The sequence below is a fragment of the Pelecanus crispus genome, chromosome 3 (assembly GCF_030463565.1).
Source record: "Pelecanus crispus isolate bPelCri1 chromosome 3, bPelCri1.pri, whole genome shotgun sequence".
Classification (NCBI taxonomy): Eukaryota; Metazoa; Chordata; class Aves; order Pelecaniformes; family Pelecanidae; genus Pelecanus; species Pelecanus crispus.
Genome location: NC_134645.1, coordinates 11,445,355 through 11,470,020, shown reverse-complemented (window position 1 = coordinate 11,470,020; position 24,666 = coordinate 11,445,355). Strand labels below are relative to the sequence as shown.

The 24,666-nt window shown below is 41.6% G+C and overlaps 1 protein-coding gene across 5 annotated transcripts in view; it reads left to right on the top strand.

The window, feature by feature from the left end:
• The window catches only part of AFTPH (aftiphilin), a 47,604-nt gene extending 34,520 nt beyond the window's left edge, over positions 1-13,084 (top strand). Inside the window, exons 7-11 of one of the 5 annotated variants that reach the window (XM_075706951.1) lie at positions 123-183; positions 1,843-1,926; positions 5,892-6,012; positions 10,934-10,936; positions 11,880-13,084. In XM_075706951.1, coding sequence (XP_075563066.1) covers positions 123-183; positions 1,843-1,926; positions 5,892-6,012; positions 10,934-10,936; positions 11,880-12,024 — 414 coding nt within the window. In that variant the 3' untranslated portion in view covers positions 12,025-13,084. The other 4 variants (XM_075706950.1, XM_075706952.1, XM_075706953.1 and 1 more) reach the window with 4 other exon arrangements.
• The last annotated feature ends 11,582 nt before the right edge of the window (positions 13,085-24,666 follow it).

Sequence of the window (24,666 nt, the reverse complement as noted above, 5' to 3'; positions counted from 1 at the left end):
GGGCTTGCTCATTTAGTTGTCTTTTTAGTATTTAGACGCTAAAGAATCTGTTGTTTGAACTGCTTTGCATTGTTGTAACCTGAACTGACTATAAAATCTGATTTCTGACTTTTCAACTCTAGGAATCTCTACCACCTGTCCAGTTTGACTGGAGTAGCAGTGGCCTTACTAACCCTTTAGATGGTACGTCTCTCCGTAGAGCCTCTAGCACCAGAGCTAGAGATAAGAAAGCTACAAAGTTCAGACAAACATCTATCTGCTGATTACTTTACTTTTTTAAAAAAATACACACACACATATATATAAAAATATATATAATATTTATTTCTTACTCCTAACTTTGGAAATTCAGGCTTTCTTTCTCATTAACTGTGCCCCTACGTGAAGTATTATGTAGTCTGAAAAACTAAGTTAAGTATTTTAGATTCCTGCCATATGCTAATGACACAGTGGCAATATTAACACTGCATTATATACATAACTGCAGATTATAATGAAACTCTGAACAAAAGAGCATTTTAGATTGACAAGTTTTACTTCTTAAAAGTATTTTTCACCAATGAACTATCTCTTTAGACATCCTTTGAATGACAAACTTGTGTATAGTGGCTACTTCAAAGCACAATATTTTAACCATAAACTGTTTGCAAAAGATACACTTCTTGAGCTGAGAGTTTTCAGATTTACAGATAATTTTATATTTCAAAAATGTGACTTCATCTGTTATCACTTTTGCTTACACTCAAGAGCTAATTATAGCTAATATATTAAATTAAAGAGGTAGCTGCCAACTTACTTGTTTCTGTAAATGTATATAGTTATCGCATAAAAGACCCTTCACCTATGTCTATTTTAATAGCAAAGTGAGTTGTGCCACCACCTCCACTCTCAGAAATGTAAGTGCATGCAAAGTAAATAAAACAAGTTTTGGAAACTTGTTTGATTGACAGACTAGAAACCTGTAAAGAAACTGATACCTTTATGAGGAGCCTGCTAACAGCAGTTAATTCATGACACACAAGTTGTTCAAAAGCAGGCTAAAATAAGCTGCATCTCTTACTGCACTGGTGTTGCCTCATGGTGTTGCTTCAGAACATGTGGGATGTTAAGAGTTTGGATAACAATATCATGGTGCTGAAGGAAAGCCTGGATGGACCCTTTTGCTGTTGTCTGGTGTCTTACTACTTCAGTCAATCATCATGCTTTCTTTTTAACAAACAACTTCTTTAAAATGTATCTTGGTTTGATTTCTGGTTTAGTACTAAAGGGGAACAGTATAATTTACCAGTGAGGAACTGGATATAAGACAGGCATTTGTTACTCTGTGTTCACACTGCTTTAAGATAATGATAATTAATGGCTTAAAGCTGCTAAATAAAACTTTGAAGGGTTTTTTTGGGTGCTTTCCTATCTGGGGATCTGCTAAGTCTTCCTGATGAAAGAATGGCTTTCAATTTCAGTGAGGGGAGAAAAGCCCACTATATTCTAACTATCAATTGACCTATATATTGTTTCCCTTTAACTGATCACATCTTTCTCTCTGGGTCGTGCTGGTTCTTTCATTTTTAGATTGAAATAAATATTTCTATTTTAAAGTTACTAGTGTTGATTTCCTTGCTGCATTGTACATGAGGAAATGTGCACTGAATTAAGTTGTTAACATTTTAGAAGGTACAAACTAATACTGTAAGCATTGTTTTCATGTCAATTTTTAAATTGCGTACTGAGTACTAATTATAACTTGCATGTTCAAGTGTGTGTCTTACCCCTTTTTACACATAAACCCCTCCCTTGGCTTACCTTCTATATGGCTGCCTACCAACACGGTCACTGAATTTCAAGCTAGTGGAGGTTCCACTCTTCTGAACCTTGATTTCTTTGGGCCCGTGGATGACAGTAGCTCTAGCAGCACCACCACAATCCCAGGTCAGCAGAGTGTTAAAACCACAAATGTAATATTATAACGACTTACTAAAAGCATGAGCACATCACTTGACTTTCCTATAAACAAGGAGAAATTTTACATTGCATTTCTCTAGAATGTCTTTCTACTGCGTTTTTCCTTTGATCTGTGTTGTTTTCTGATGTTTTGTATCGAGCGCGAAGTATTTAAAAGGTACTGTCAGTTCTGTATTTGTCACATGCCAAAGGAATGAATGGCTCTTACGCTCTTGCAAATAAGATGTTAAAACATTTGTTTCAAATGAGAAATTTTGAAAGTTAACTTTTCTAAGCACTTAAGAAAAATTGGAAAATGCTGTAGATGTGATGATTCCCAAAAAATGAGGCTTGTTCTCTCTTCTGAATGCTTCCAAATTGTAGGATCGTGACGTTATTGGAAGTTATGTGTGAATATAAATTCATGGGACTTAACATATCACAACCCCGCTGGTTTTTGCTGCTGCCAGGAGGCTGTAAATTTTTTCTTTGTGAACTACTAATATTAATGATAAAGTGAAAAAAGTGTTTTAACAACATTCATAATGGAAAATAAGGGTAGTTGCATGTTTGTGGGGCATCAGAAGTTCATGAATGTTAATTATAAAACCAAAGCACTTTATCTGAACTTACTCCCTTAAAAGGAGACAAAAACACCACTCTCTCTGTTGCATAATACGTGAAAGTAATTGAATTCACTTATCGCATGGTTTTGACACGCTCTGAGTATTTTGCATGAGCTTGTGAAAACCTACACTTAGAATAAATTTCTGCAGGAATTTAAGGGAACATTCTGGGGATTTATCCCAGTACATAGGTTAAGTAGATAAGGCAAATACTCTTTCAATACAATGCCTGAAACCTTGATGATAACAACTTTCTCTATAGGAAGCAGGTTTTTTTTCTCTTAGTGATTTTTAATTTAAAAAATTAATTTTTAAGAGGTTTGGGGTTTTCCCACATTTCAAATAAGTGCTTGTAATTATTATTATATTTTTTGTTTTTCAAAAGCTTTGGTTTTTTAGTTTTGAAATCTGATCATTTAAGGCAATTTTATGGCATCACATTCCAAATGGCTTTTTATTCCACCTTTGAGAAATGTCATCATCAGATGAAAGATGGCAGGTTTGTCGTGGAAGTGATAGGTAGCAAATTCAAGGTGCTTGATTCTTACAGATTCTTTTGTAAGTGCGTGCAAGTCTATCGACATAAAAGTCATCAGTACCCAGTACATGTACTGCTTGTGCAGTCGGGCACATTCTTGTGTCCTGACGGTGTACACACTTGAAGTGATTACTGGAGGGTTAATCTGTTAGCCTCTTATTGCAATTTTTTTTTTATGATGTTGTTTCATTGAGTTACAGGTATTATCACCTTCCCTGGTATGCCCTATAGTGCCTATTTTTGTTTCTTTGGTTTTGGCTTTTCTTTCCTCCTGACTTGTTTCTGGGAAAGTCATTTGTTTCTTGGCTTGCAGCTCGTGTGTTTGTGTGTGTGTGTTTAGGAGCTTTGTGTGGGGTTTGGTTGGCTAACTTTCCTTCAATATCTCATTAAGGTTTTGCAGTGCTTTCCTTAAATATTCTCTAATCATTTCAATAAAATGGAGAATATGCAACTCTTAAAAATAACTAAAATAATTGAAAGACAAATTGTTAGATCTTTTGGCTTAAAGAAGAAACTTTTATCAGTAACGGAAGCTTGTTCTTTCTCTGAAGACCTTAATTTTACTTACTATAGATACATACTGTATTCTTCTCAGTCTGATTTCATCAGTAGCCAAAATCACTCTTTATTAAAATTTGCACTCTATGTCATGAAGAGGGAGTTACTCGTTTCTGGTATGTTCCCACAGATGTAGTGTATTGTTTTATTTTTCATGTTGATGGTTCAACATAAATGTAGCTGAGTAAGAGGTGCCTAAAGAACAGTAAATTGAGCAGTGACATCGCACTACAATGAAAATTAATTCAGGACCGTAAATGTGAATATCTAAATAATGTAACTTACAAGGTTGCATTTAACATTTGTTGCAGAGTTGCATGTCAAAGGACTCCTTGTTTCAATTAGTTTTACAATTTGTACCTTAATGGGATTTCACAGGCTTCTGCAAGTCAAAGTGTATTTCTTCAAGTCTTCCTCTCCCTGTTTGAAAGTGGTATTTTATGGACTAGCTGGGCTCTCTTCTGTTTCCAAGTTCTGTAAACATCTGACAATGCTTAAAGTCTTGGTATACTGGTCTCAGGACAGTACATATTTTGATCTTTTGCATGAAACTGTATGAAATTAACTTTGAAAATCCAGACTTAAAAAAATCTAGATTGAAAGGAGAACTGATTAGTTTCTAATCAACTCATATTAAATGGAACAAATCTTCTCCCCCTCCCCCAGCTCCTGCAGCTTAACCAGATGATTTTCTTAATTTTACTTCTTGGTTGGCTTAGTTTCCTAGCAATAAAAGAGTACTTAACTTGTGCACAAATGACGAATGGTCAAGACACTGCTTGGGGAGAGTTCGTGGAAAGCGGGCATGAGGATTATTAACCTCGTCTGTTTGTGCACATAGTACTGCAGTTACTGGGTGGAAAAGGCAGGACCATAGGCACAGGCATTTTTTAAATTTAGTAATCTTTTGGTATTTCAGGAGGAGTAATTCTAAAATTGTCTTGATCCAGGCTAGTAAACCGGGTAAAATCATCACCTTATCAGTTTCTAAATGCTGGTTTTATATTAGGTAGCTACATGGCATGGGACCATTGTGTTCAAGTACTTGCAGCGTTTGTTCTGCAGTAGTATGAAATGCTTCTGTGTTGTCCAAACCAGTTGGCACTAGTGTTACACTTGTTTAGAATGCAGCTGTCTATAAAACACGATCCTTCTGTACAAAAATTCTATGCTGTTTTTGAAAAATACTTATAATTGTGGATGGCGCATATGCATACTTCATTTAAACCCATGAAGCATAAAATAGCTGAGACTGTAACTAGAAGAATATCACCAATTTAAAATGCTTCTGTGCAACAAAATGTGTTGTAACAGTCTTTCCTCGTGATTTATTTTGACAATTCTAATTCCTAGAGACTGTTTTAAAGAAAACATACTTAATATCTGGAAATTCTAGGACTACTTCCTACTGAGGTGTGATGCTTGATATTAAACAGGTAGAATTTCACCCATACATATGTATTTTTTTGCATGCAAGTTTCCGTTGTTTGCATTGTTTTCAGAATGACCTCTAATAAAATTTGAAATCCATTCACAGTATATGTGGTGTCAAAATTTAGCATCTGACTTCAGTTGTCTGAAACTAGGAAATCAAGGTTGACACATCCAGATACTTGATGCTTTAGAAATATTTGAAAGATGAAAAGGGATCATAGACTGAAAGTTTTGGTAGCATTATACATATCAGTATGTAACTTTTTTAATGCCATTCCACTTGTATGTATCATAAAAGCTGCTCTTCCTCACTTAAAAAAATTTTAACACAGCCTCTTGTGAAAAGCAAGATACTAAATGCTATCTAATGCATGCCAGTGTTGTGTGTAATCTCTCATTAAAGAGTTGGTCCCTGTTAACGTGCAGCATTCTTTTAATATAAACAGTTGAAGTAATTGAAACAATTCATTTTAACACAGCTGACATTTTTACAGCTGTTTCACTATAAAAGGTAAATCAAATTTGTTTTGTTTACTCTTAGACTGAGACCCTGTATGCCAGACTTGATGCAATGTGTGTGTATTTTGTAGTACAACTATAAAAGCTACTGAAAAAGGGTGGGGAGAGAGGACAGTGTTTCAGAAATGCAGACATGTTTCTGTCATGTTCTTTTCATGTATCTTGAAATTATAAATGATGCAGATGTTTACAGAAAACAGTCTCTAGCAAGTTGGTCTGTGGCTAATTATGGCTATACTTGCCTCCAACCATCACTGATTATCATTTTATACTATAAGGTGTGGATCCTGAGTTGTATGAATTGACAACCTCAAAACTGGAAACTTCCAATGCAAGCAGAGTGACTGATGCGTTTGCAAGACTCATGTCCACAGTGGAGAAGGCAAGCACATCCACAAGGTAAATAGTCTTTGTGCTTTTTTCTTCTTTTTCTAAGGGTGACACGAAATGTGATGAGTGACTGTGTGTGCTATTTTGAGTCAGAAGTTCTTGAATGATCAGAAGACTTAAATTTAATAATTAAATTTAAATATGAAATTCATAGTACTGTAGCTCATATTTCAAATTATCATAGAACTCTAAAATAAGATGGGAATCAGTTCATGAGCTGAAAGAAGAAGATCATCAGGACATCGGTTGAAAAGCTAGAGCCAAAGACTGAACTGGGGGAAGCAACTTTCTGAAGAACAGAGCTGATTCCTAAGAATGGAAGGGTAAACTGAACCACACGGTTCAATGACCTAGGACTTTGACAGAGGACTCTCCTCGGTCCTCTGTGTAATTAATAGATACGGAATGTTCCACAAGTAAAATGATAAAACTGACTAATAATTATGACAATATTTGTCCTTTCCCATATGTTTCTAGCACCTGTCAAAACCTCAGCGACCAAACATCAGATTCATTTTGGTGCTCCAAATTAAGGAACAAGCGTGTAGTTGGCTTAGTATGTCCTTTCTGCTTCATGGATCTCATGTGAAGTTCTTCTGTACTTTTTTTTTTTTATAGGTAGAGTCTATATAAAGGCTTTAGGTGTCAAAAATCTTCCTTGAAGTCTGGCCTGTTCAATGGGTACAAGATAGTCTATCCGTTTATAAACTTGTATTCTTTGGGGTAGGATCCTGGACTGTCTTAACATGTAATCGCTGAGTGATTCTCACAAAGTAAACCGTTTCTGTTGTTGAGGAAGTGCATATCTCAACATGCAGCAACTATTAGTTGCTTTGTTACTGTTTATTAGTTGCATATCCTCACTCATAACTGAGCTTTAGGGTTTATTCAGCACTCTAAAACTAAATAGATGCATTTCCATGCAGCATAGCACTTCAGAGGCACGGTTGAAGAGTTGTGGCAAATGTAGTGATTTGTAATGGTGGGAGATAGCTGGCTTGCTTAAAATGGCTAAAACTATAATTTTCAAGAGCTCTTTTAAAACATGTTCTTTCATTGAGAAAACTATCTTGCTAGTTTTCCTGCAGTGAAAATGTTCAAAGTGAACACTGAATAAAAAAGATCAACAAGCCATGAAATTTCAAGGGAGAACCAGTAGAGGGAACTCCACACTTCAGTGCTGATTTTTGTGTCTCGGCTTTTGGATTGCCTATTTTTCTATCCATGGAGTGCATATACTCTTTCTCAAGATATACTACTGCGGAAGTTCGACTTTCACAATTAGAAAACATAGTTACAGTGGAAATATTTTTTTATAATCTATTCTAAGTCTAATTTAAAAGTAACCACAAATTGACAGCAGGACATACAAACTCCAAATGTATCTTTATTAATTATTTTATCTCCACTCATAGATTTGTACCTGCTTGCTTGCTTTGAGATGTCTTAGCTTACTTTTTCTTTACAAAGGAACAGGGAAGTCTGCTTAAGTGAATGTTGACCTTAATTTTTCTGTATTGTTGTTTTTTAATACGAGGGATTTGGGTTTCTTCCAATGCTTCCACGGTGCACTTGAAAGCTCTTACTTGCACTGTTAAAGCTCTTTATCCAGATGTCAAAGTTCTTCCCCCATTCTGGAGAGCATTGCTTACTGATAGGAAGAGATTCTAGATCTGTGCTGTAGCAATATATTGGGCTGTAGGTAGAGGCTGGGGACCTCAGACTTCGCGGTTAAGTTCAGACACACACAAGGATTAGCTGTTTTAAAGTAGCTGTTTTCACTGTTCAATACATCTTGTATGTTTTTGTCAACGCTGAATTTTAAAAATCGAGGTTTTTTTCTTTTTTTATTTCATGCTTTCCAAAAGAAAAGCAGTCTGTCTAGAAACCTTCAGAGATATGAGAAGGTCTTATCTCAGCAGTATGCTGAATATGTTGCAGTATGCTAGCTTTTTCTAATAAAATAGTTTTTCTTTTGATTTTTTTTTTTTTAAATTCTTAATGAACTGGAGACTTTAAAATAGGAGTGTCTGGGTACAGCCAGCTCAGTAACGATGACATTCATGCACCAACCTGGAAATATGGACTGTTAGCCATTCATGATAACTGATTAGGGAAGATGTAGCCAGTGTCAACTTCAGTTGTGCTAAGGCTATCCCATGTCTGTCTGTAACTTCTCTGAACTCAGGATCTTTGAGGATAAAATTTAGAGTGAAAATACCATCGTTCAGCTGTAGAAAGCCATGTGAAGAGTCACCTTTGTCTGAAACAGCCCCATCTTTTGTTTGCAAACCCATCTCCTGAAGCTGGAAAGTTTCTCAGAAGGAAAATGTTGGGAAAGGAGGGGAACTCCCCCCTCAGCTTGAGCCTGAAACCTTGACAGCAGCAGTAAGTGTTGAAGGTCAGGGATCCAATACAGCATTCCACTGAGAGAGACTCTGCAGTCTTGCCCGGTTCCATAGAATTGGCAGAGATCAAAAGTTTATCTGCTATCTTTTTGAAGGAAAGCAGAGCCCTGATACCTTTCCAAGAAATGGCTGAAACCCTTATATAAACTGGAAATACTCCTCATGGGTAGTGTTGGATGGAGCAGGATAACTCTTAATTACAGAGTGATTTTTTTAAAGTGCATTTCTCTAATCAACTCATTTTTGCTATTAGAGCCTGGCCTTGCTGGTGCTATCCACAAAACACTTTGCAAACATGAAAGATGACTGGAGTCCTGAAAGACTTGAATGCTGCAGGAAGGGGCTGGAGTGCAAAACAGAACAGTGAGGTGTCAGTGACGCATCGACAAAGCATTCCCTATTTCTTGCTAAATTTTCTTCCAACAACTTTCCTGCCTGTCAGTCTGGCTAATTTCTTGCAGCTTAGTGTTAACATGCCTTTGAAAAGGAAACTTCGTGCCAACAGGTAGAGGGACTTGCAATTATTTGCTTGGGTAAGAGCATCCCCTCTGTCTTGGGAGGAACTGTAACCTAGTGCAAGGGAAGAGATGGATGGGGGCAAAGTGTTCTGTAAAAGGTAGTTTTAATACCTGAATAGGCCGGAACCCTGTTTTGAGCTGGGTCTGGGTCCTTTAATGGTTTAGTAGTTAAAAGTTCTGGTTCCAAAGCAAAGGTAGTACAGCTGCCGCTGACAATCCACTTGGGTGTCCGTTCTGTAAGCCACAGTTGCTAGAAATCAAGAGTGCATGAGTAGAAGCTCTGCAATGCCCCCTGCTCCCCAGACCAAGGCCTAGCAAAAGAATCTCTTGCCAGTGGGAACATCTTCAACAAAAGTGGTGACTGAAATTAATGGACCTGACATGGTTCTTTCTCTTGCCTCTATCAAAAGGCATCACAGTTATTAGGCAATTTGCTAAGTTTTAAGGGTAAAAACAATCTGCAGTGATGGTGCTACTTTGTCTTTCAAGCTTAGAGAGTTAGTGAGTAATTATTCAGGGTTTGCCCTGGTGATATTTGCTACCGAAGGTGCTGACTGTTACCCAGAAAGGGTACTTGCAGTATCCAGTTTTATTGTCTTCTGGAGGAACCTGCCCCTCTTCACTAAGGAATAGAGACTTTAGGCTGTCTTATCCCTCTCTGCACCGAGATGATTTAAAAAAAGGTTTTGAGCCTTGTTACCAAGTGATCGTATCTATAGCTGTAACTTGGTCATAGTTAAATAACGTTTGCTGTGTAAGTGTGTTAGCTTGTCCTTCTTTATAGATACTTTTTACACAGCACATTAAGTAGATAAATTATTGCAAAGGGCATTCAGCCAGGAGGGGAGCATTCGGTAATCGGGTGAGAGTCACATCTGACTGCGCTCACTGGTGTGCATGTTCTGCGGTGATGTTGCAGAGGCCAGCTAGTACAGCAAGAGCAATAGCATCGTCCTGTGATAAAGGTCCTCAGAGAGCAATAGCATCGTCCTGTGATAAAGGTCCTCCATATGATCACCAAATAAAATGCAGCACTGCCTCTGGGACCCAGAAGTGCTGTTTCTTAGCATGCCACAGTTGAGCAGAGGAGGAAGAGGCATATAAATAGCAAGGAGTGTGTGAGCTCCATCTCGGTGCCTGATTAACAATTACAGGAACTCCTTTTAATGCAGATCTCTGAGTCAGCCCTCTTCCTTTGGCTTCCTCTGTCAAACACTCCTTTGTTAGCTGTAAGTCCTTGATCACCAGGAGTTTGTACCTTTAAGAGGCTTGTGGTAAGTGATTACTAATAGTGGCACCAGATACTGATAACACAGTGGTGGGTGACAACCACATTTCAACAGCTCAGAGATAGTCCTTCGAGTACAAACAGAGCTGACTGTGAAGTTGTTAGAGAAGAAGGCACATATTGGCTCTCTGCTTCTTCCTTCAATAAATCCAGCACACAGCTTTGTTTATCCTCCAGAATTTGGTAATCTGCCTAGTCAGTGGCTCATGAAATTCCACTGCAGCAGAGAAAAGAAAATATTGCTATTCTAGTGAAGGAAAGTCAGATTTAGTATCTAGGCTGCCTCATCTAGAGATCTTTCATCAAGTGGAGTTTTCAAGTAGCAAACATAAGTGATAGTTCAGTGTCAACACAATGATCAGTGATGTCAAGGATGAGTTTGACTCCAGCTCTCTTCTCCTCCTAGCTAAGAAAGTCTGAGACTGCTGCTGAAGCAAACACATAGCCCCTTGCTTTTCCCCAACTCTGATCAGTTCAGGAAACAATCCTGATGGGTGCTGACAGAAGAAAATATAAGTACATGCTGTTTTGTGATCAGAGTGGTGATTGCCCTCTCATGGGCTCAGTTTAAAGCTAAGACGAGATATGGAAAGGAAATTTCTGAAGTGTTCTAGGGAAAGGCAGTTTATTTGGTTCAAGCCTTTTGACTCAGGTTTTTGCCCCGAAGATGAAGGAGCTTATTTAGCTAGAATTTCTGATGTCGTTACAGGGTGCAGCAGGTGTCTTTTTGGAACTGGAATAGTGTTTGATGGAATACTCAGTTTTTCTAGTAATAGGCAGCGTTCTTCAAGATAAGCCAGATGTCTGTAAAGTACGTGTGCTTGGGCAGGGGAGGAGGGTCTTCTGTAGCAGTCTGAGCCAGGCTTGATTTTACTTAGGAAATGTGAGTTTCTTGCATAATAGTGAGAATCAAGCGACGTGGGATTCAGACCTCTTTATTCGCTTGCACTCAGTAATTCTTGTGAATAATGCAAAAGGCAAAGTAAACACCAGTGATTCCCAAACTGCTGTATGTATCATTATGGCTACACATAGTACTGCACTTCAAAGCAAGTAGCTACAAGTTGTGAGCCACCTTTTGCTGCTGATGAGCCCTAGGGGGAAAAAAGGGTTTGTGGATCATGATGTAGAGAGGTATGATGTATAATCTGAGTACAGTCATGTCAGAAACACAGCACAAGTACGTTCTTTTTCTTTTAAAAGTATTAAGAAGTAAGTTGGGAACCTCTTAATGTCCTTTCAAGATTTTTTTCTGTTTTATTTTGAAAGATTATACTGGATTTAGGTAGTTTAGAACTAATGCTTCTATTGTCTTATCCCTAGAATATGGGCATGGTTGTTTCTTCAAGTGAGTAGTCCCAGAATGGCATGCTGGAACCTGCCAGAAAAAAACAAAAATATATAAAAATTAGCATCTGAATAGGAAATCTTTTTTTTTCCTTATTGCAACAATATTCAGGAACATTTTGCTGACTTCCTATGTTAACATTTTGTTGGTAGGCAGGTAGATATTATAACATTAGACTAGCTTCAAGTAGCTTACAGAAGTGCCTGTCAATGGGAGACAAACTGCCAGAACATTGCTTCAATCAGTGGTTCTTTCAGTGATCCAAGGGATATCAGGTACTGGATTAATGCACTTTGTTCTTTTCTTCTCAACAGGAAGCCTAAAAAGGAAGAACATCTTAGTGAAGAGGCTGCCAAGGTGATTTCTAGCCTTCCTGACTTAACTTTCATGCATGCCAAGGTGTTGATGTTCCCAGCCACATTAACACCTTCAACAAGCTGCCAAGAAAAGGTAGACTAAAGTGATGTGAATTGGACGTTTTCTATTGATTTTTTTTTTCTTCCCTCTGTGGGTCGTAAAAAGCAATCTTGCTTTAATTAAAAAAAATCAAGTTCAGATGATTTGTTGGTAAGCAGCACTAGAAAGGTATACATAGTAATGTATATTTATTTACATACTGGAGTCCTAAATTTATATTAGAGAAAAATGTAAATAATTGGGGGTAAATCTTTTTGAAGATCTATTCTTTTTGTTGTGCTGGGGTGTATACATTTATGTCTTTGTGAAATACACTGGTGGTGTCCTTCTTACAAAACTTTAAAAAGTTAAAAAAAAAAAAAACCTAGAAACACATAATGAAAACTTCAATCTTCACAATCTGTGAAGTCCCCCTTAAAGGTTTTTAGATTGCGTTGAGCATCTTTTTCTTTCCTGCCTATATTAAAATACATGTTGCTGGGGAAAAAACCAAAAGGTTACATTGTCCCTTTGTGGGTTTTCAGTTGTTGTTTCTTTAAAATCCAATAATTTCTATTGTGTTCTAACAAGCTTAAGATGTGTTTTTCCTTTTCTCTCCCATCCCCTCCCCCTATTTGGTTGGCTGATCAATTTTTATGTTCTTAAACTTCAATAGTATGGCTCTGTCACTGTATAGCCTTTTGAAAGCTATGCTGTCAGTAACTTCTTGTTCCAGTTATGGATCGCTGTCTAAACACTTGATTTTTTTGGGTCATTAGAAGGTTGTCTTCTTTTAATCAGTTTGATTTGGAAAAGAAGGACCAAAACTATATGAATGTCTTACAATGAAATTTACCTGTTAAAAATTTTTATGTTCTGTTGTACCACTATTCCTGTTTGATTTTGCACAGTGTAAAATGACATAATCATAGATTGCTATGGTTTTAGGCTGTATATACAGTAAAAAACTATGGGTTGTAAATGTCTGGGGAAATTCCTATGGAAAAAAGAGAGCTATGTAGAAGAACCTCTAAAAAGGTCAATGTGCATGCCCAAGGTCTTTTGAGATTTAAGTGTGTAAATTTCCTTTTAGCTTACACAAAATAAAATAATTTAAAAGATACATATGTATATAGTCTGCTATCTTTTCATACAGAATGTATACATTACTCACGTTTCTGTTGATGGTAAAATCAATGCACTGCATTAACAGTAGAACCTTCTAATTTGTCTTGCGCAAGTCCCACAAAACACACCTGTCAGGGTCCTGCTGAAGGAGAATCAGACTTTTCTTTAATTGTCCTGTGTCTTTGAACGTGTTGTGCTGTAGTCTTTTATTTCTGTCTCCAACTTGCCTTCTGGCTTGTAGGGCAATGTGGCTCAAGACATGTTGGTATTTTGGGTTAGAGACTTCTTCGAAGTAATTGGCAATACTGAGCTGTAAGAAACAAATTACAGTGAGGTGAGAAAGGACAACTGGTTTTGCCTACTCCTTAGCTAGAAATAAAGATGTAAACGTAGCATTCACTTAAGTTTCCTAACATGTTAGCTTGCACTGTAGCTCTTTCGGCAACATCTCTTCAGAGGATATCAGTGGACTGTCTGCAGGTAAGGCGTGCGCCGGGTGTTGATATTTCTTGAGGGTGTTTTGCATGGGCATAGACTCTCCCATGTTTAACCTTTACTATGTGCACAGCTCTTTAAACACTCAGTAGTCACCACCAGTTCATCACTTAATGTCTAGTTCTGAGAAATCTCCAATGCATTTTCTTTCCTCTTCTTTGAATTCTTTATCATCTGACAACACTTGGGTCAGAAAAGCTAAAGTTTGAGTCTGATATCATTAGGTGGTAAGCTGAAATGTCCTGCAAAAGGAAGCTTTTTCCTTCTTGAAATGTCCTTGAGAGATGAGCACTGGAGTTCCACCTTTGTGAAAGCAGGAGTTTCAGTGAGAGGTGGCTACTTAGAATTGAGACAGTAGCTCCTATAGTGGTGATAAAGTTAATTTGTAAAGGCTAAATTGGCTCCTTTTGCCCTCTAATTAGTACTGCAGCGTACAATGCCGTGGTATCAAACTGCACCCTGTTGTAGCTGAAAGGTTTATGCAAAAGCCAGCTGCTTTACCATGTAGCCCCAAAACCATTTCTATTTGCTGCTTCTGCAGATTTTTGTTACAGTACTGACTTCATGCCTGTTACATGTCAAAATTAGCTTTGCTAATCTCACAGGTTTAGGATAGCATTCTTTAGTGCATGCTTATTATATCATTCAGTTCTGGTGTTGGGCTGCTGTAGGTTCAAATCGGTCCTTTTGTTTTCATAACTGTGGCGTGTCCCTTGGAGCCAGAGTAGTGGTATAGCTGCAGCAGAGAGCTATAGCTATTGTTTCAAGGAGAATATGTTTAGGAGCTGACTCATGATCCTTGTCTGGCAGCAAGTGGACTGAAGTGTTAAGGAGAGGTGGGGGTGGAAGTGCCAGCTGCAAGTTGATCTTTAGTCTCCTCACAATTGCCTCTAGAGGCAGCTGCCCATTTGTCTTCCAGTCTCCAAGTGCAGTACTGGTGGCCCACTGTAGATGGGGGAGGGGGAAGAAGGAGATTTCTGTTGTGACTGATGTGCCAATCTGAAACTTTGTGAAACCTGGTACTACCTAGCTTGTGTTTATGGGGGTTTTATGTTCCTTCTGCCCCCCCAAAAAAGGGGGGGGGGGGGGAAGAAAATTGCATCCCACAGACCTTCACACTGCTGAAGACATAAATCTTCCATCTAAAGTCAGCCTTTTGAGGTGGATGCTGCTTGCCTTAAAATGTAGCATTGCTTTTTGTCTCCTAGCTTAAGCCCCCTTCTTTCTTGTTGATTGTGGGACGAACAGGCTCCTCTACCTCTCTCCTCCTGTCTGGTACAGGCAGCTTTGTTCTTACACAGAAAGTTTTGTCTAGCAGATCTGGCTGCATCAGGGTTGTCCTTCTGTGCTGTTCCCATTGACGTGGCATGCCTTATCTAGTTTAGTCTTGCCAGTAGGTTTATCGGCAGGATGGTAATCAATACTTTCTGCACATACGTGTTGCTGTGCATTGTCATCAGACATGTCAATGTGTATCACATTCATGTGAGAACTAGTGTCACTGAATAGTGAGGCGCTTATGTGCCCATCCAACAGAAGCAGCAGAGGACACTCGGTTCAGATGCAATTGCCTGAGTTGGAACATAGCCATGAAGCAAAGTCCAACACTCCCACTGTGAAGCGAGCTGCAGGACCCTGAATGACTGCTAAGGAGAGCTGGACTCTGCTTGTCTTCTCCGACAGACTGCACTCCCATGCTCAGTGGTTCAGCGCTGACTTATCGGGAGCATTACCACCTGCTGCAGGTGTTAGCAGTGCTGTACTTCCCACAGCACTTGAAATGTTAAGACCTTCTCAGAATATCATTAGCTTGACAGATTCATTTTGAGATGCCAAAAATAAAGCTTGCAAATAATGTTCATAGATGCCCTCACATGCAATTAGCGTGTACTGAAGTTAACCCTCATCACATCGGATTGTTGTACAGAACTTTACCTGGTAATGAAATCGGCATGTGGCAAGTTTTGTTGTTGGACTGGAGGACCACTGCACTTGGGCTGAATATCTGCTAGTCTTTATAGGATGGGAGGGAGACTTAGCTCGGTGTATATAAGATGGATCGATCAGCCTTGGCCCAACCACTTACATCTAGGTGCAACTCTTTTGTGCCGCTTCTGCACCTCTGCATAATTATGTTTTAAATTTCAGAGCAGTCTGAAAATACAGGATAGTTGCAAATTGAGTGTAATTTATGAAAGCGTAGGACATCTAACACCTGCTAGGAGTCTCTGCTACAAAAGCAGAGAAGTTTTTCATAATCTGGCCTCTGTGCTGTGCTGGCTGTGCACAGCCACTAAAGGCAGCAAGCAGCCTGGTCTGCTCCCTTAGGTGAACCTGGAGCATGAAAGGAGATGGGGAGAAACGACACATTCAAACTCAGAGGGCTAAAACAGGGTGAGGAGAAGCTGGAAGAAAATATAAAGCAAGAGCTCCAGAGAAGCTCTGAGTCAGGGAAATAAGAAGGTGAAGCAGGACTTGGAGTGTAGGCAGCTGGGATAGCTATAGGAAGAGCAGGTGGTGGAGAAAGTGGGATACAAGCAGGAGGAGCCAGGGGCATTTGGAGAGGAGAGAAGCCTGGGATGGATTACAGGTGCACACACTGTGCCCACTGTCTGTGTTTCTCCAAAATCTGGAACTGAGCCTCAGAGACCCAAGTCTCTGTGTTACTACACTGTAGAGAAAATGTGTCAAACCCATTGTGTAAGTTGCACACGTCGCAACAGCCTGCTATTGCTATCAATTGTTTTTGCTAGAGAGCCGGACTGCAGGCATAAGGGTTTAAATGCAGCTGCTGGTGCATGTTTTAGCATTGATACAAGTCCAGATGTTAGACGACCTATTTTAAAAACTATTTTTAAATAAGGAGGTACATTATAAATCCAGACTGTAGGTATAAAATCAAATCCTCAAAAGCTAAGCTCCACTGCTGTGATTTGGAACTGCAGCTTCAGTCCTGTCATGCATCTGCAATGTGACAGTTGTTACTTACATATCATCCTGTCTTCACCCGATCCTTGCCTCATGCCCTGCGCAGATTTATTCTCTGAATCAGCCTAGTGCAGTGTAACTCTTCTCTGCAGGGCCCCTGCTTCGTATAGCTAAAGAGAAAGGATGGCTTTATGTGGAAACTATGGAGAAGGCGCAGTGGAGTGCGATGCTCTCCTGGCTTGAAGCAGCTGACCGTGCCGGCTTTTTTGCAGGAGGTCACTTGTGCATTTCTGTCATTTGGTGCCCAGCATGAGTTGCCTGATTGGGATGTGCAGAAATGCTAATTGCTCTGGGATGTAGCTTAAGCAGTTAGAAGCTTTGCTTGTTTGATATACAATCAGGGCTCTGCGCCACCGGGGGTCAGGTGCATGTGCTAAGCACCCAAAACTGCTGGAGCTCTTGTTTTCATCTTGTCAATGTGTTCTTAAATCTGTAATACGTGTTGTTATCCCAGTGTTACAGCAGGGTTGCAGAGATCAACTGTCTGAAATGCCGTGCTCCTCTTTGTAGTTTGTCAGTGACATCTGAGAAGGACTCATCTGATACAGGTGTCACATCTCAGAGGCATAGGGGAATGCTCACTGTCTTAACATCTGGATTTGTTATATGGTCACCAAAGAGAAGTATGTTCTTAGTTTAGGGGCCCTGGATCTTCCTCTGCAGATCCACTGATTTTTGTCAGGACCATACTTGCCTAACATTAGGGCACATACCTGCAGAGGTTCCTAATACTATACTCCATATAGGAATTAGATTGTGTGCCTTATTTAAAAGGCTTGGGACTACTTGTAGAATGTGAAGGGGCAAAAAAATACTTCTCATTGAACTGAAAGAGACTGTGGTCCTGTGGAAAACAAAATAATGAGACTCTGTAACTAAAGACTAATTCGAAGGAGAGTCAAATTAAGATGGTATAGATATTTTTGAATATTTGCCTAGGCAGACTTAATGATGCCTTTTAGCATGGTCTTCCATGTGCTTAATGATCCTTTTGGCATGGTTTTGTATGTTGAGAATATGTACCCATGTGCACAATAAACTGAACTGAAGCATCAAAATGAAGCTGACCCTCTTAGGCTATATGCCCTAAGGTACTCTGCTGGGCTTCCACCTGTGTCTTCAGTGTTTGTGTGACCAAGGTGGCATTTGCTGCCTACCTGCTACACCTGTGCTAATGCTGGGAATTCAGCTGTTGTGACTGATCCTTACTTGTTAGAGCTGGACCATCGGGTTTATTAGTACACACGATGCGCGGTCCCGTGCTGCAAGCATTTGCATGGTTGACACCAGGTCTAGCAAGCAAATCCCCTCAGAACACAAGTAGGTTTCTACTGGGATTGTTGTCATTGTGCGAGCTTTGCCTCCCATATTTAAAGCAATGAAGTTATTAAACGGGGAGGGAGGGGAAGCAGAGGGGCAGTTTCAGCTCAGCAGCCTTGTCTGTGTCTTTGTCTCCACTTTTCCAATGCAATGCGTCTCAATTGTTTTTAAATCTTTAAGCGATAAAACACTTGGTGTTTGTTTCCCTCAGACAGTGAAGAACTGCAGTGAGGGCAGCTTACTGAAGCCAGGTGTGGTTTTCAAGACAGCCTTAATCTTATAAATGGCAGGAAGTGTTGTCTCGCCTGAGCTGGTCTTCAGAAGGCATTATACAAGGGGAGAAAAGCAAGTTCTTTGGATCAGACCTTAATCTGTTGACTGGCCTCCAGCTGCTCAGGAGGATGCCTCATAGGAAAAGGAGTTGTCCAGCATACCTTAGGCAGTTGTGGCCTTGTGCCATAATACAGAGAGCACCGCAAACCTCGCTGTGGTACAAACCCTAAAGACCACTGTGGTGTTCAGATCTGTCCTAATGAGCCGTGCTGTGTCAGAGCTGGGCTGGCCCTGTGGACGGGTAAGTCTTTTGGACTTGTATGTTGGGGAGAACAAGTCCTCCTATCCCACCTCAACCACTTTTGGTGGCGTTGTTACAGCACCTTGTGCTTTTTGGGCAATTTATGTGTAACGGAGTCCAACACTCGTAGTAAAACAAAGAGACAAATTGGCTTCTCCAGTGCTAGTCCCAGTGTTATTTCTAATTAACTGCAGCCTGGTCATCTAAACATCCAAAAGAACATGCTAGTCAGGATCTGCCCTATTGCTTGGGATAGCAACAAGTCTTGGCCACAGTGACACAGGGAAAGGGAGGGCAGTCCTGCTGCTCCTGCCACGCGACTTCATGCCAGCATGCTTTTCCAAAGTCAGTGGACAGCTGTATGGTCAGAGGAGCAGGCTGATGTACGGTGGGACGTGCAGGAGACACGTGTGTGGCCATGGCAGCACTGGCTCCGTCTAGTGTCTATTCTAGTGTCCCCTTGGGCTGTCACTCAGGTCTGCAGAGCTGTGATATTGACTGAATTGTAATTTTTGCTGTGGTTGGAGCTGGTTTTAAGGTCTCCTTCAGCTGGGGAAACGAATGGTTTGAGAAGACTGCCTGGAAAGAACAAGTGAACACTGGCAGCTGTGTGCAGACAGTCCATGAGTAGTTGGACTGCTGATTTTCTTACTTGTTTATGCTCACCAGTCCAAGGAGTTTACAGAAGACAAGGCAACAAGTTTTGCTGGATCTCTTCCTAAGGCCCTTCAGATCACAGCAGCCTTGGAGAAGAGTCCTGGAGCAGCTTCCACAGGAGTTCAGAGCAGAGTGGAAAGTATCTAACAGGCTCTTCCAAAAATGCAAGGGCTGGCTCAGGGTCCATAAGGCCTTTTCTGATCACATTTTGGCTTTTAAACTACAGGGAGCCTTAGCACAAATTCAGAAGCGTGGCTCTTTTGGAAACAAACTGGAAGCAGACTTGAAGTGTCTCCCGCACACACCTTCAAACCCTTCCTTTCCTCTCCCCGCCAGCCCCCAATCTCATCAAATGTTTTGTCCCAATCTCAGCAACTTGGACCTGAAACCTGTTTGCACATGAATTCTACTACGAAAAAGGGTTTGGGTTTTTTTTTCCATGACTATTATTTTACTGAGTGCAGGGACTGTGTTTTCATTAGGAGCACTAAAGCCTTTTGTCACTTAGTTAATGCTGAAGCAAGTTAAGAATCAATGTGCAGCTGGCGATGGGTGTTTTGTGGCTGTTAGGACTATTGCAGGTCGCTCCACTTTCTTTTGGACTGAGCTGCCTCCCTCTGACAATGGCAAAATGAGCAGTTGCATGGCTGCTTTGTGCTCTTAAGGGTACAATTTTCCCCCCTTTTCTATTTAGAGGGGGTGTCCTCTCCCTTTCTCTATATCCTGGCCCACCTAGATGAAGTCTGTTCTGGCAATATTCCTCCTCCTTTGGCCAGGGAGGAGGAAGCAGGGCGGAAAGGGAGGAACAAACAGCTGTCTTTTAGGTTTCAAATCAATGCAGCTCCTTAGCAGGCTGGCAGTGTGAGCTCAGTCATTAGGAAAGCTGCTCTTTCATTCAGGAGGTGGCCTGAGCCAATTCTCCCCAAGTCCAGGACCAAAGAGGTAGGGAGTTTGGTGCTTTCCAGCTTGTAGGACCATTGCAGCTGGCACAGGCTCCTGTTCCCAGTGTTTCATTCATGCAGTGCACTGGAGGACCATGTTGGCGCTTTGGAGGGTAGCCTGTCTCAGGCAACTACTGAAATGTTGCAGTGTGTGTGCTTGAATTCCCTTCTTGTCGTGAAAGCCACCTTCCCCTCAGATTGGGAGTGGATGTAGGAAGGAGATCTGGACTTCCCAATTGAGCCCTGCTCGGGTTAAACCTCTGAGTTGAGCAGGTTTTAAAAAAACAAGATGGATGGGGTCAGCCCCTCAGGTGCTATTAGTACTGCAGTTCCCCTTGGCCTGCAAGGGCAGTGCTGCATAGCAGCCGGGGGTCCTGCGTGGGGACCACACGCTATCCCTGTGTAGGGATAGTGAATACCTGAAGCTCCGAGTGATTTCTGCAGGGCTTGCAGACCTTACCTCAGTCCTGGGAGAAAGATGGCATTTGCCTTTGCCTTCTGAAATGTGTGCTGGTCCCCTTGCAGGTTTTTTTTCTGTAAACTGCACGTGGATCGTGGCTATGCTAAGCTGCTGTGTCGCATGTTGGGTTGCATTGTGTCATTTAAACGTGGAGGAAAGCATTGAACCCCCCAGGAGAAAAACAGTCAGACCAGAGTTGGACTGATGCACACTTAGACTAGACCCTCACCAGCACTGGTGAGGTTTAGCACTGCCCGCGCCAGTCTAATGGCACTGCAGCGTTACGGGAGAGAGCTCAGGACTTGCTGTCAAACTGTTTCTGAGCATTCTGATTTCTGAAGTGTGTTTTGATCTCGGGGATGTGAGTGGGGAGGATTGCAGCTGAAATCTCATTAGCAAATAATAGGCCTTGTGTGCAGAAATCTGCCTCGCTGACATCTCGATCTTATTCTGCCACTTCTGATCAGCAGGGTTGAAAATTCATTCTGGTTTTGCAAGTGTGAACACAACGTCACTGCCCTGGTTTACAAGTGATGGTGGAAAGAGCTGTGGTATGCAGTGGCAAGGGGGATTTTAGCATGTTTACAGAAGGAATTCTGCAGGTTTCCCAGTGTTGTTGTTAAGAGAAGCTCATTTTCTGAGGGATACAGAAAGTGCTGTCTACAGCTATGGGATCTGAACAATAAATATGCCCCTAGCAAGGCAGCAGACCCCATTTAGCTGCAGAAAGGTTGGTTAGTGGAAAAAGTACTTTCTCAGTTGTTCTGTTGTTTTCTCCCTTCTGCCACCTGGCATATGGCTGAGTAGTCCCTAAATCAGTAATGGTCCTCAAATCTGAGAGCTCGCAGGGTGATGACATCACGATTGGCAACAGATGAAAAATGAAGTAATGCAATGCTATACTATGCTGCCCCAAATTAAATATTTCCACCTTCAAAAGAAAAACCCTACTCTCCAAATTTTAAAGAAACCTTTCAAGATGCTGTTGTGCTGCAGGCAGGGACATATTTGTGGTGTGTTTGAACAGCGTGAGATGTGCGAGGAACTCTAGACCGTACCTGAGCACATGCGTCCCCAACGTAAAGTGGGAGGGGAAGCTGTACAGCTGTGGGATTGCATCACATTATACACGTGCATGTGATTTTCTGGCCTTGCAAGCCTCCTGGTCCTCTGCGCTTGGGCAAGTTACACTGCTGGAAGATGAATATTGATAGTGCCATTAGTTCCAGGTGGGCTTTCCTTGAATTTGCAGGGTTGTAAGTGAAGGTGGGCTCTGCAGACACTGAGATTAGCAGGGTGGTTCTGATTGCAATGAACTCCTATCAGCAGCTCTCCAGAAGGGTGTTTTTTTTTTTTTTAAAAAAAGAGGACAAAAAAAAGAAAAGGGGGTGGAGGAAAGCCTGTTTTTTCCTCTGTAAGGGCGGAGTTGGTTCTGCAGTGACAACGGTGTGACAGGCAGAATACAGCAAAGATGCGCTAAGGGTTTTTCTCAGCCCGCTTCCCTGCAGCGAGGCTAGCACTGGCTTCCTTGGAGCAGAAGCATTAGGATAAAGCTGAAGTGTTGGGAGGCGGGGGAAGACTTTGATTTATGTACTAGTAGGGTCTGTTCAGTCTTTGGCCTGCCTTGTTCTCTTATTTTCTGTCTGCGTTGCTTATTTTTGTCTCCCTGGGTACTTCTCCCAAGACTTCTTAGCTCATTTGTGTTTAATCTTCCCAATTTGTCTACAGCCTGGGTTGTTCTAATCTCTGCAGGTCACTGTGCAGTTTGCATGTTTGTTACTCCTTGGCTGTTTGCTGCGATCAGCACATTTGATCATGGATGAATTTACATCAAAGGAACACCTGACAAAGAAGCAGGCCTGATAATAGGCTCTGGTTTCTTCTCAGCAACCCAAACAGGTAGAGGCGGACGAGGGAACGCTGGCAGGATCACAAGGGAGTTCATGCTCTACTTTCAACGCGGCGCGCTTTGCTCTCCTGCCTGACAGAGCACTGCAGACCCCGCTGCTGCTGTAGGTTCCCCAAAAATAGAGCTGCCACTGGAAGAGAGGAAAACAAGACAGAGGTAGGCCTTGCTCTTCTCCTGCAAAACAAACCCACACCTGGGAAATTCTAATTAACTAGAGAGAGGGCAGAAAAGGCTCTCCTGCAGTTGCTGTTGTAGCTACGGAAGTGCAGCTCACAGATTACAGGTGCCCTTTCCCTGCAAGGAGAGTTGGCTCAAATGCCAGGGTCAGGAGAGATGCTGTAGTCGCAGTGTGATTGTTTCCTGCTTCTTCAGAGTTGGTCAAAGAGGCGGCCGATAAATTCAAGACTGGCTTCTCTAGCAAAACACTTCAACTGAAGTGTTTAAAATAGGGGGGTTGCATTTGCTTTGCTTTGTATAATTTATGCTGCCCAGACCATTTTTTCTGTCTGGAGTTTGCTGTTAGGAGCTGATTTTATATAATGATCATATACGGTTCTATATGGTTATACACACACAAGGATAGATACATAGAGCTAGGCATATGTGACATTTGGTGCAGTTTGGATTATTCTTTGAGGTACCAGATGCTGTTTAGGTTGGCGCTAGGGTCCAGTACAGAGGCATCTCATGAGTGCACTGCTCAGGGTTTTGCAGCACGTGGGAGATGCTCATCTTCGGCGTTGAAATGGTGTTTGGGGAGCTTACAGAACCTCAGCCCTTTGTCCTCTGCTGAAAGGAAAACCAGTGGCACCACATCACATCTTCTGTAGGTTTCACCTGGCAGTGTTCAGCAGCTGGTGCTCTGAAAGGAGGCAGTTCCCCAAGAAATGTGTGAGTCTAGACTCTGATCAATCCTGGGAGGCTGCGTGTACTTGCCCTGGCCTGGAGACCTCTGACAAGGGGAAAGCTCAGCTTCCTTGGAGCAGAGGGATGTCTTTATTCCCCTGGCACAGCATGCAGCAGCTTTAGGATAGGAGGCGTGAAACCAGGAGTAAGTGCAAGCCTGTCTGGAGGGGCAGACGTGTGTGTGCTGGGAGCTCCCCGCAGCTTGCCTCTGCTCCTGGGACATGGCCAAGGACTGCAGAGGTCCTGGTGTGCAGGAACCCCAGCTCTCCGTACTCTTCTGCGCAGAACCAAGCATTCTTATTCTTTCATTTACCTCAGGCTAGCAAGCTACTGTGTAAAACCTGGGTGTTTTGTGGGATGCTGTAAACTAGAGTAGGGAAGGGATGAGATCCTGTTGTCTTTGGCTGAAGAAGTGGTAGCTGGAGCTATCTGGTGCTAGAGCTCCCTGGGCTTCCACTCCGAGTGCACAGGGCTAAAAACAACATCCCCCTCGGAAGGGTTTCCAGCTCCTTTCATTTGGAGCAGGGTGGGAGATGGCTGGTTTCTCCGTGGTGTGAGTGCTATTTCCCGGGAGGGCTGAGGATGGATGAGCACGCCAGCCCTTCGCACCTCACCTGCTGGAAACACCATTGCTTAATGGACCAGAGGTGCCGTGCTGCCTAGCTGCTTGCCTCTAGCCCTGCTGTGCCACTGTAGTGCTGACAGCCAGCCATTTGGGGATTAAAGATGCTATTAAAAAAAAAAAAAAAGCCTGCCTGCAGTGTTATGTAGGGACTCCAGTACTCAAATGAACTCATGATAAATGGAGGTACTGGCTCATTAAAAACTGCTTTGGAGTTTGTCCTTGGAAGGCTACAGTTTCATAGTGTAGTTGTGATTTGAGATGGTCCAAGTTCTGTTTTGGGTTTGTTTTGGTTTGTTTTTTTCTTCCAAGGATTTCTCTGGGTTCAAAGCCACTTTCAGTTGTGAGCTGTTAAAACAATTTCCAGCAAACAATCACTGCCCATCCTTGTGTGTTTATGAAATAGGAAAGCCACTTTTATTTTGTTTGCTACTGTTTTAAAACCAGGCTTGGGTGTGACATTTGGAATATCTGCTCTTTGCTTTCTACGATTTCCACTGAGGAGCGTGGTGGGGTGTCTGGAAGCTGTGATTTACGAAGGCAGGCTGTGCTAAAGCCCAGCTTAACTTAAAAATACAGCAGCTAGAAAAACACGTCACCTTGCTCCCACTTCTTCCCTGTCACATAAAGAGATCGTATTCTGAATGAAAACATGGATAAATCTGGATAAATCCCATCTGTTTCTCTGGGCTCACGTGAAGGGCA